Genomic DNA, 12693 nt, shown 5'->3' on the forward strand with positions numbered 1-12693 from the left:
AGAAGGGACCCGGCACACGCAGTGGAGCGGTGGCAAATGGGGGACATGACCCTTCATACCATTCCATACTCTGGCCCAACACTCCGAACTTTGCCACCTGCGACACAGGTAGTCTTTAGGCTGTGGAAACAATCCCTCCGTATGATGGTACAGTGGGACAGATAAACCAGGGAGACTGCGCTGTGGGATAGTGGGAGATTGCAATAGTAGACTATGGTGGTTGGATTCCAGGGCTAGGATAATCAAGGGATCTCTACATTGGGGGATCTCATGAGAGGTACAACCCTGAAATCGTTCCAGGACCTTCAAAAAGACTATAATATACCTAGAACCCAGTTCTTTAAGTACCTTTAATTTAGACACGCTATATTTTCCCCAGTATTGCTGAGCAAGATGCCCTCCCCAAGTACAACCCAATCGAAGCAAAGGTATTTATTGGGGGCCTGGGGGAACACAAAATAGCAAAAATATACCAGTCCTTGGTGACTAATAACCCCACCACACTAGACAAACTAAGAGGCGTGGACACAGGATCTGGCTCAATTAAATGGGGATGATTGGGCGGAGACGTTAGCTTCCACACGGGGTGCAACGATAGCTACTCGATTGCGCCTGATACAATTCAAGTATTTGCATCGGGTCTACTACACAAGGCAGAGACTGTTCAAGGCGGGTCTAGTTGCGTCTCTGGAGAGCCTGCATTGAGGGCGCGTGGAGGGTTCTCTCATGCACACAATATGGCATTGCTCGGTAATTACTAAGTTTTGGCAGGGGGTCTTGGCGTGCCTCTCGGAGGTCCTGGGGTGGGATGTCCCGGTCTCACCCAGATTGGGTATTTCGCACATCATGGAGGGTGACGGAGGCAACCTGTATAAACATCACCTACTACTGTTGGGGATTACATTGGCTAGGAGGTATATAATAAGATTGTAGAAGGCAACAGCCTCACAACCGTTGTCTGCCTGGAAAAAGGGGCTGGATTTCTGTATGGGCACGTGGCAACCAGTCTTTAAGACTAAGGGATGCCCGCAGAAGCACTCCAAAATTTGGCTGAGCACAGGGCCTGTGGTTGGAGCCTCCAAGCCCGAGGGGGACTGATGCATTGACATGGATACCGGGGGCCGTGCAGAGGGACAATATGTGGTTTATCAGGGGCGGCAGGGCATTTTAGAGGCCATCGGGTGAGGGCAGGATGCAGAACATTTGAGTTCACAATGGTACCGGATTATTGTTTTATTTTTTCTTTGTACAAGACGATTGTAAACGAGATGTCAAGATCATCATAATGTGGTTTGTTAATTGTCGACAGCAATCTGTGTTATGGAGCATCAAACGGAATGTGACTATTGACACAATAAAATATGTTTAATTAAAAAAAGTGAAACTCAAGCAGGCCGGGAAAGGTGTGTAGGTTGAAGATGAGCAATGTCCTCTCGTCATCCCCCCTCGGGGGTTCCCCCAATCCAACATGTTAGTAGTTCGTACAATATGGTGAGACCCTGGGCCTATTTATAACAGCCTCGCCAGTGACACCCCCATCCAATACACCCCCCTCCATAATCCTGCTTCAATACTTGCATGTCAGCCATTGTTCCTATAATGCCATCTGCTGATCTGGGGTCACCACTGGGAGTTCCTGGCAGGTTCTTCCCACTGTGCTGGAGCTCTGATCTGAATCCAAGTCTCTAGATTCCTCCGCAGACTTTGAGGTCGTTTCTCCGGTCACGGACGCACTGAGAGATGCTATCGTCGTCACCGTTCTGTCCCTTTCTTGCTGTGTCTCTGCTTCGGAGGGGGCATATATAGTCTTTCCTACTCTCTCTCTCGCTGATGGTCCGAACTCCTTTCCCGCCTGGTCTTGTCTTGTCTATGGGCTGCCAGCTGATTAATCCCACACCTCTTGTGGTGTCTTAAAGAATCGTGTCCCTACAGTTGTTGCCACTCTCAGTCTAGCTGGGGACATCATCGAATATTGTACTCCTAGATGGCGAAGTTTCCTTTTGGTCGCCATGAAGGATGCTCGCTGTTTTTCAACCTCTCGTGAGAAGTCCAGGAAGATTCTGGCTGTGCTGTTGTCCACTGCTAGTTGGCCCTTCAATTGGGCCTGGCGGAGCACATGATCCGTGTCTTTTTAAAACAGTAGGCACGTTACCACTGGTCATGGGGACCCCCCAGGTGGGGGGCCCTCGCTGGCACCCTATAGGCTCTTTCCAAAGCGAAGTAAGGAGAGTCCCACTTCTGCCACATTTGTACGGATCCACTGCTCTAGGTACCCGATCATGTCAGCTCCTTTCAACTTTTTCAGGGAGGCCCACGACTCTTAGGCTGTTGCGTTGCGATCTGTTTTCGGCATCCTCCACTCTGAGCTCCTGGGTATGCACCAGTTTTTCCATTTCTACCAGTCTGGCTGTTGCAGTGGCCAGCTTGGGTCTCTTTTAGTTTATGTCACTCATTTGTGGTGACCCGTTCTGCCAACCGCCTATGATCTGCTCTCAGTAGTCCGAGGTCTTCTCTGAGGGTGTCTATTTTAGTTTCCACGGCCATCCTTGAAGGCTCTATGTCTTGGAGTATGTCTTGGAGTGTAGGCTCATCAGGGGGCTCCTGCCGAGCAGTGTAACTATCATCCCTTGTTTCTGGGCCCCCCAGGCTGTCGACCACTTGTTCCTGTGGTTCCGGATCTTTTTTCCTCGAGACCGTCCCCATAGTGGCGCCTCACCGTGGACGTGGCTACCTCCTTCAGGATCAGCTTCTTCGTCAATTACTGTGCCCTTGTTTCCCGGAGCCCAGCGGGGTTGGAGCGGAGGGGTCGGGCATTACTGCAGCCTCAGCATCAGCCCCGGGGGTCTGCCAGTGAGGTGAGATTCCCCAGATTCCACTGCTTTGATCGGGGTATGCAGGAGTATGCAGGTTCCTCTCTGCTGGTTGCCTAGTGTAATCCTCCCAGGCAATTGTTGAGGAGCACAACATTGGGGCTCCCGTGAGAGCCAGGCCCCTACTGATTCTGCTCCTTCACTCCTCGGCCTGTTAGCCGGTTCCTCTTAGGTGAGCCTCTCTGTCACTCGCCCGAGTGTTTCGGGCCCGGGCCTCAGATGGAGTGCCCCTTAGGATCTGCTCAAGCCTTGAGGGGATCAAGGCCTCCCGCCCCCCCAGTCTTCGCTGGAGTGTCCAGGTGGGGAGGCTTTCATCTCAAGAGACAGCCGCCCCCTCTTCTTGTCAGAGCTTCTTTTACAAGCCGTAGCCCCGGGGCGCCCCCTCCAGGTAGGTGCACCCGACTTGTAAAGTCTTGACCATTTCGGCCCGGTGGGGCCCAGCGGCCACCGATCTCCCCAGGCTCCGCTAATGTTCGCTGCTAGCGCCATTCTCTTGTCGCCTTCAATTGGGCAGGAGGGATGCTCGGCTACCGACCACTTCTCTAGACTCTTCTCTTCCTCAGGGATCGTACACTCACTCCTGCGGAGATTCCTCGGGACCCTTCAATTACTTCAGGAGGACCCTGGATGGGGGTTCGCCGACGAGAGCATGGACTAGAGCTCCCCACGCCCCCCCACGCCTTTAGCTTTAAGGGGCACTGGACTGTAGTTTTTAGGGGAGACGGGTTTACATGAAAACCTTTAACCCAGGTTGAGTTTGTATCCATCACACCAACGACCAGATTACAATCATTTACTAGAAGCAGACTTTAGAATGGCAACTCGAGACACACCAAACTTCTAGAATATATTTCTTAAATAAAGAAAGATCTATTCAGAACATCCCTATGGCGAGAGGTCTTGTTGACATGACTGAGGGCCTATGTGTTTCCCCATAGCCACAGCAAGTCAAAATGTCACCTGCGCCCAGGAGCAAAGAGTCACATGTGCAATGAATCTGATCTCCATACATTGACCATGAGCAGAGACGCCCATTAGGCAATCACTACCGTGGACAGGGGCCGCCCTCCATGCTCTCCTTGACTCTGCGTTAGAGGTGGAGCGGGTCCGCACTCAGAGTAAAACAGAGTTAGACCATACCATAGGAGCACTCCCCTCACAGCTCATCCACTGTCAGAGATGAACATGCCCCCCAAAGGTTCCCTTCTCCAGTGCTTCACAGCTGGCGACACTTATTCTGAACTTTGCAGGAGCAATTTGGAAATAAGAAAAACTTCAATATTCTGGCACGAGGGAATAGCAGCGATATTTTGTAAAAAACGACGTCATAATGTGACAATCTTATGACAATTTCTGTTGCAATTCCAGCTCGGCAGTAGAATCATGAAAGTAGGACTTCATGCAGCACTGCGCTACCCTATTCTTGAATATCCATGCTCCTTTTCACAAAGTCACTGGTCCAAAACACATACCTAGGACATCTCTGGAGGATAAACAGTCAAAAGGCCCGAAACAAAATGGAGAATCTGCAAGGCAGAGGCAGATGAGAGGAAGTCAGAGGGGCTGCTCCAATAGGGGAGGCAGAACCAGCATGACTTGCCCTTTTCCAATGCATGCCCTATCCTACTAAGAGCAGACCTAGGCCTTACTACAGGGTGCCCAAGATGACCAAAGGCACTTGAGGGGTCTTTAGACATTCCCAGCTTTAATCGACATTCCTGAAGAAGGAATCTTGTCTTAGCTTTACAAAGCTTTATACTTTTGTACTGTATAATGTTTTGGGTATTACTATTACGTTTTCTTTTTTTTAGCCTGCCATCCAAGGCATTTAGTGGACAGCTTTCTATCAATTAAAAAGAAAGCGATAACAGAAGACGACAGGGAATCTGTTGATACATTATAGTAGCAAAGTAAGAGGTTGGGTTCTTTCTTTTCACTACCAAGAATATGAAATATTTTGCTCTGCATCTTTGTTGCAGTTACAGATCTAAAAATTACATAGCCAATAGGAGAAATGGAGGAAAGTAAATACTTTATAAAGTTAAAAATTGGATTGATACACATTTTATTTGGCATATATGATAGAACGTTTTGTGAATGATAATTGTCATAGAGGTCAGTCAAAACATTAATAGAAACAAACAACATTTAATTTTAGAAAAAAGTATATAGTCGCTTAACATAACCCTCTCTTGCTCACTGCTCCCTAATGATGAAAACAAGAACGCAAACTCTGTCATTTCATCAAAACTCTTGCATAATGAACTAAAAATGTGGCTACAATGACTAGAATTCCACCCAACTGCGCCAGTCATACAGTTTTTAAAATTAAGTTAGCAAAACCTACAATACACAATGTGGTCGATATTCAGCTGAAAAACTTGAGAAAGTAATGATAGGCTCTTACTAAATGCAGAAGCAGGTAAGTGCTTGCTGACTTTGGAGTCAAATCTTGTGATGTCGAACACTTCCCGCCGAGAGAAGTGACTGCGAGCAGCCAGATCTAATTCTGGGTACAAGTGTAGGGCTGTAAACTGGTCTCACCAGAGCAGCCAGCGCTCAATGTCACATATAGGTGCTCTACCCGTCGTCCCTGTGTTTGGACAGTCATTTGCGCAAACTGTCTAGGTTTAGATACAGCAAAAGGCAATGAGCTTGTTGATTTATGACACACACACAGCCCGGGCTGTTTTTTTCAATATATCTTTATTATTAGGAATTCATTAACTTTGATTTCACAGTAATTTGCTACAGGATGTAGACAACCTTCCATCAGAGTTATTCTTGCTTATCGTGACCTAATCAGATGCAATGGTTTGGCTCTCTGCCTGGTTGGCCATGGGGCTCCGTCAAGGCTGCCTATCAGATTCATTTTACATCAAACAAGAAAATAATGTCCCCATAAAACTCAATGACAAGAAAGATGATCTTTTTCTTACACCAGGTAGTTCATTTTGATTCAGGAGAATCTGGTGATGTTGTAGAGCTTGTCAGATCCATATATACTGGTAAACCTCCCTCAGAATATTATGTCCAGAAATCCAGACACTATCACCCCAAGCTCAGTGTCTTTCAAGAGGGCCCATGAACAGATTAGCGCACAATGGGGTGAATTTACTGCCCATTAAGTTCCCACGTAGGAGAATGCTGATCTTACTTTTTCCTGCATATCTACTCATACATTCAAAATCTTTTACAAGTCACGCAGTCAAATAGCTCAAGGTACACGAAAATGTAAAAGTGACCGCCATTATGTCTATATCTGGCAAGAAAACGTGGTGCCTTTATATATTCCAAAACGGGACAGATCTCACCCTGGCGTCACATAACCAAACCCTCCTGTTAACTGGCAAATTGGACCAAATCCCTGCTTGTTTCTAGAACACACTGCTTTACTACACTGAGAGAAGCTTGTTTGGGTCAGGCTCTCACCTTCATAAGCACTCAGTCGGGTGAGAGATCTGTGGAGACCACAATATTGATGGGCTACTTACAGACACCCATCACAGCAAGACAGAAGGAAGTACACAACTCAAGGTTTGAGTGACACAGTCACTGTAGCTGGTGTACAAAGAGTACACAGATAAAAACATAAAAGCATACACAGTAAATGAGTAAAGGTATAGGGGAGAGCCTCAGCACCAGATAATCTAGGAAGATCGCGGAAAGGCCTCAAGGTTAACTAGACTCTAGAGACACAGGAAAGACCTCACAGAGGCACCAATCTCATAGTATAGAGGACAGTGGTGTTGCTCAATGTGTGTACATGAGAGGGCTCACACACATGAACAGCTGTTCTTTTTGAAAAAGGTGAGAAAAGACACACACACTCTTCACACCTAGGTAAGAGATTTGATGAGGGCACATAGCCAGACATTCTTTCAGAGCAAAGAATCAGCCTCAGGCAGGCATTCTACCAAGAGAAAGGCACACTGGCAATAAAGGCGGGGTGCGGATATCAGCCTTACCTGCCACCTCCACAATCTGGTGTCGTGCGATATCATAGTACGGATCGTCCCAACGCAGGTGGGTGTTGGGGTCAGGTGATTCTTTGGCTTCTACGATAGCTGCGGAGAACACAAACAAAATGTGTAAATACACAACTGAGAGCCTAGAAGAGTTGGGCACTACAATATATTAGAGGTGCAGGACCACTCCCCACTTACTATACAGCTGAGGAGAGGCACTAAACAGCACAGGAGAGCATGCTCTATAGTACAGAGAAGGCAGTGTACAGCACAGGAGGCAGCATACTAGGCTAGGGGATGATATTCAAGACCGGAGAAGGAAAGGACGCAGAAGAACAGAGGAGAGGGAAGAGATGCTGCTCACATGAGGGAGGCGGGACAATGCACACCACATATGGAGCTGCCTCACATCACAAGTGGGGACTTTGTGCATAAGTCAAAGAAAGACTACACAACAAGGGTAATGTGGAGCTTCAGAGAGCTGCATGGCACAGAAGCACCACCTTGCATCATGCAAGAATATGTTGAACAGCTCATGAGAAGACAATACACACAACAGAAGGAGGTGCAATGCACAGTACAGAGCAAGGCACTGGAGGGGTCAACAGGTCATCAGCAGTGTTTGCGGATGACCTTATGACTTTGCCAATGCACATTGAGAATGTTTTTTGTTTGAAGGCACAGACTGCATGAAATAAAGTATTGCCTAAAAATCAAAACTTATATACATATATATATATATATATATATATATATATATATATACACATATATATATATATATATATATATATATATATATACACACACATACATACACATATATATATATATATATATATACATACACATAGATATATATATATATATATATATATATTTTTGTACAAGAAGGGCGGCACAACCGGATACTTTTTGAAAGTTACTTTATTTCACCAACACTCCACCGACGTGTTTCAGCCTCACGGCTTTTCTCACGGTCAGGGAGTCCTTTTTTGCTTTTTCATTATATACTGCCCCACTTAAGCCAGTGAGGATGAACTCAGCGACAACTAACTATGAACTGGGGTACTATACCCATCACAAAAAACTCTAAATGACTTGAATTGTACCTACATTCTTCATTCCCTGAGTGAACGTAACTTGGGACGCTAAGTACTATACTAGTGATGTAAACACACCAGTCCTTTTGTCTGTCTTCCATGTTTAAACAATTTGCTTTAAAAACTACATATCCCACAATGCCACTTAATGGCTTAAGTGGGGCAGTATATAATGAAAAAGCAAAAAAGGACTCACTGACCGTGAGAAAAGCCGTGAGGCTGAAACGCGTCGGTGGAGTGTTGGTGAAATAAAGTAACTTTCAAAAAGTATCCGGTTGTGCCGCCCTTCTTGTACAAAATTGAATTTGGGGCTGTGATCCTGCCCTTGGGTCGAGCACACACTGGCGAGCGCTCTCGTGCTTTAACGGATCGGTTTGTTTGGATATATATATATATATATATATTTCTCCATCCTACTAGTGGTCACCAGTAAGTATTTATAGTTAGGACTTAGTTTCCATAGAAACAGCGTTTTTTTATATAATACCTTTGATGCAGTTGGACGAATCTTCATGGAATTTTCAAAACTAATTTGCCAGTCACTTAAGCTGCTGTTTGGAAAGTTTGGGGGTGATCGTCAAGTGGGGGGAAGGGGGAATGTTTTCCTCATGCAATTTCACCTAAAGGATTTTAGACACGACTGCAGCCCAAACAGTTGAAAGGAGGTACACCAAATTTGGCAGAAATTTAGATATTTGTCCAGAAAGAATGCTTTTTGGAATTTGGTGTAAATCTGTTCAATATTTTTCGAGTTATTAAAGTAAAAAGATTTATAAATATCTAGAGACGTGGATCCATTGACTGGCTGGCTGCAACCTGACAGGAAAGTTGCAGCGGCCATTTTGTGCATTGGGACTCGGTTCCCACAAGGGAAAATAAAATGTAAAAGTGCTAGAAGAGGTCAAGGTAGAGGTACTCTGACCCCATGGGACTGATGGAGGAGTCTGTGAGGGACCCCTCATGGGTATTATATGGTCTAAATATGTTATTTTATTTTTTTAAGCATTACGGTCCGTGGATCCACCGCAGCGCCTGCATGTATAGAAAGACTACATAAATTACCTTACCTTAATTTATGTCATTTTTAGTTTTAAAATATATAATAAGAATGAATGCCTGAATAAAATTTGTTTATAAGCTTCTGAAAATGTAGATTAGTAAATTGAAGTTATGGGTCAAATTGTAGAACAATTTATATGTTAAAAAAATGTGAAATTCACAAAAAATAACAAAGGTTACAGGGATGTTATAGTTGGGAAATAGAATTTAAACAACCTCAGAAATCAACTGAAAAATACAAAGGTTACAGGGCCGTTATAATTGGGTTTAGATTTTACACATACAAAACCATCGAAATTCAGCAGTTACAGTTACCTGAGCAAACTATAACTTACGGCCCCACAATGCACTGCTTATGACCTCAAGTCATATCACTCATGACATGGTCAGTGACATCGCTGATTACATCACTGGTGACATCACTGACGAAATCCAGTGAGTGGGAGTGTTTCGTAAACGTTTCTGATACTGTAAGATATATACTGAGCTACTGCATAAATTAAAATACCATTCTTTCTGAATTTGTATTAGTATTGCTAACATATATCACCTGAACTCTAATCCCGTTTGTAAAGTAGGTGAACTATTTATGAGTGAACTAGCCTCTACGCGGACACATGTCCCCTGCTGATGTATGTGCATGGTAGTGCTTTACGAAAGTCTACGCTGTTCCATGAGACTTCTCTCCACAGGGATGGCTGATTATAGTTGTGTTTTACGACATACTGGCCACTTTGCTTAGACATCTCTGCTTTGTGATGAATGAGTGTAATAGTAGTTCACAGACCTCTCTCTAGAGTGATGGCTCAGTGTCGTGGTGGTTTGCCACAGACTGATCTCTCTGCTGACACCTTTCTCCAAGGGGAAGAATATATTTACTATTGGTTTGTGACACAGTGGCCTGTCCGCTAAGAGCTCTCTACTAGATGTGATTTGTAGTGGTTTGTGTAAAATTGACGTCTGTACTAAAACCGCTTTCTAGGTTGACAAATGGTGTTGTTGTGATTTGCAATAGTCTAGCATGTACGGTTAGATGTCTTACTTTGGACATTAGCGCTCAAAGTAGTAGTTTAGATGGGAGAGGCCTCTCCACTGAGAACTCCCTCCTGGGTGATTAGTGAGTGTAGTAGTTACTCTGTTTACAGTGAGCTTTCTGCCGTACGTCTCTCACCAGCCTCCTCTTCTTATTTAAAAAATGTAAATGATGTTTTATGAAGTATGTTGAAGTTTACTTAGCTGGGTAATGTCATGAGTGATGTCATGCATGATGCCATTTGAGATGTCATCTGTGATGTCACTGACCATGTCATGGGTGATGCAATATGTGAGCTCATAAGCATTGCAGTGCAGGGGGTGAAAATTATAGTTAGCTCAGGTAACAATAACTGTTGAATTTCTGTGTAGGGCAGCGGAGGGGCAACCTCAGCCCCAAGGGGGTGGGACGTGACTTGTACCACTGCAAGGGCCCAATCAGCAGATATCAAGAAGCTCTTCCATTCAAGGTGATCCGTACCTAGCTTTCGGTTTTAAACCCTAAGCATTGGCTGCAGCAGAGAAGGGAGCTGCCACTTCGACAGGGATGAAGGGGATCAGCTACTATGGCTGCATGGTGCCCACAGCAAGTAGAAGCAGTTTCTGCAGCCCGGCAGGGACTGACAGACAGTGCCAGTGACTGCAGATGAGAGGGGGTACACTGGCACCATGGGGGTAAGAGATGCAGGGCTGCACCCCTACTTGTGCTAGCCCTACAACAGACCCTGGCCCTGCGTTACGATAAGCTGAGGTGACATCCAACTCATCCTCTGGACCTTGGTGCCCGCAAATTAAACCTCAGGGTTCCTTCTACCTCGTGGGCTCGCACAAGCATGTCGCTGGTGTCCCGAAGGCCCAAATGACCTACCTGGCTTGGGGTAACCAGGTGTATCGTCCTGTGGCCAATTCTTGTCGTCCAACGATGCCAGTTTGAGCTGGTCTAGGGACTGGCTGGTATTGTCCGAGCCCAGGTCATCCTGCAGGTCCGTGAGGGGGTCGCTGGCCATGCTGCCTTCTCCAGATGCCAAGACCAAAGCCTACAATGGGGAACTGCAAAGAGAGGTGCTTCAGGCAAAGGAAATCCACAGTGTGCAGAGTCAAGTATCCCCTCCATGGGGCCACGTACGATGCGCCACAGCCCTGCATCCACCACCACACATACAATCACAACAGTATAACAGGTTGAACAAGCATTTGCAATGCAATAGGTCTCGCATTAGGAAATTTTGAGCTATTGGTATTGTAAATGACATTTTTTTATTTATGTGCTGGTTTTGAAAAACGCAAAATTAATAGCTTTGTCATTTACAATGCCAATAGTTATAACTTTCGCAAATGTGACACCTATAGCATTTGTAATGCAATATGTGTTGCATTTACGTGACTTAGATGTATTGGTATTACAAATAACAATGGTTTTAAAAAAAATGTAAGAATGAATACTTAAATAAAAGTTCTTATAATTTATAATGGCAATAGCTTAAACTTTTGTGAAGATTATGTTCAGTGCATTTTATTGGGACGAAAATCCAAGAACAGAAGTGAAATAATATTTTTTTTGTGTTATTTGTAATAAAGCTTGAAACATTGAGAGAACATATTTGAACCAGTTGTTGTTGAATGGTTGCACAGATTGATGCTGTGGTGGCCCTGAGTGGTGTCGACGAGTGATGCTGTGGTGTTCAGTGATGCTGTGGTAGCACATAGTGATGTTGTGGTGCCCCTGAGTGATGCTGTGGTGATGCGATAGATAGAGTGAGGGCTATAGATAGATAGAGGGAGAGAGTGAGGGCGATAGATAGATAGAGGGAGGGCGATGGATAGATAGAGGGAGGGAGGGAGGGCGATAGAGGGAGGTCGATAGAGGGAGGGAGGTCGATAGAGGGAGGGCGATAGATAGAGGGAGTGAGATAGATAGATAGATAGATGGCGATAGAGAATGCAATAGTTGTTATGCTATATTTTGTTTTGTTATGCTGTGCTTTGTTATGCTATGCTATGTTTTATTTAGCTATTCTGTTTTGTTATGCTATGTTTCGTTGTGTTTTGTTATGCTATGATATGTTTTGTTATGCTATGATGTTTGTTGTGTTATGCTATGCTATGTTTTGTTATGCTATGTTTTGTTATGCTATGCTATGTTTTCTTATGCTATGCTATGTTGTGTTTTGTTATGCTATGCTATGTTTTATGTTATGCTATGGTTTGTTTTGTTATGCTGTGCTTTATGCTATGCTGTTTTACTATGTTTTGTTATGCTATGTTTCGTTGTGTTTTGTTATGCTATGTTTCGTTGTGTTTTGTTATGCTATGTTTCGTTGTGTTTTGTTATGCTATGCTATGTTTTGTTATGCTATCCTGTGCTATGTTTTGTTATGCCATGCTATGCTTTGTTTTGTTATGCTAGTTTTTTTTTGCGATGTTTTGTTGTGTTTTGTTATGCTATCCTTTGTTTTGCTATGCTATGTTTTGTTTTGCTATGCTATGTTTTGTTATGCTATGCTATGTTTTGTTATGCTATGTTTTGTTATGCTATGTTTTGTTATGCTATGCTATGTTGTGTTTTGTTATGCTATGTTTTGTTATGCTATGCTATGTTGTGTTTTGTTATGCTACGCTATGTTTTGTTATGCTATGCTATGCTTTATGTTATCCTATGGT

The 12693-nt window shown here is 44.4% G+C and overlaps 1 protein-coding gene across 1 annotated transcript in view; it reads right to left on the reverse strand.

Moving 5' to 3' along the window:
* Nucleotides 1-12693, reverse strand: part of ARHGAP1 (Rho GTPase activating protein 1) — a 199499-nt gene that overhangs the window by 134795 nt on the left and 52011 nt on the right. Inside the window, exons 2-3 of the mRNA XM_086959671.1 lie at nucleotides 10901-11082; nucleotides 6839-6937 (exon numbers count right to left, since the gene is read on the reverse strand). Coding sequence (XP_086815797.1) covers nucleotides 6839-6937; nucleotides 10901-11039 — 238 coding nt within the window. The 5' untranslated portion in view covers nucleotides 11040-11082. The remainder of the gene's footprint in view (nucleotides 1-6838; nucleotides 6938-10900; nucleotides 11083-12693) is intronic.

The sequence above is a fragment of the Lissotriton vulgaris genome, chromosome 2_2, assembly GCF_964263255.1.
Source record: "Lissotriton vulgaris chromosome 2_2, aLisVul1.2, whole genome shotgun sequence".
Lineage (NCBI taxonomy): Eukaryota > Metazoa > Chordata > Amphibia > Caudata > Salamandridae > Lissotriton > Lissotriton vulgaris.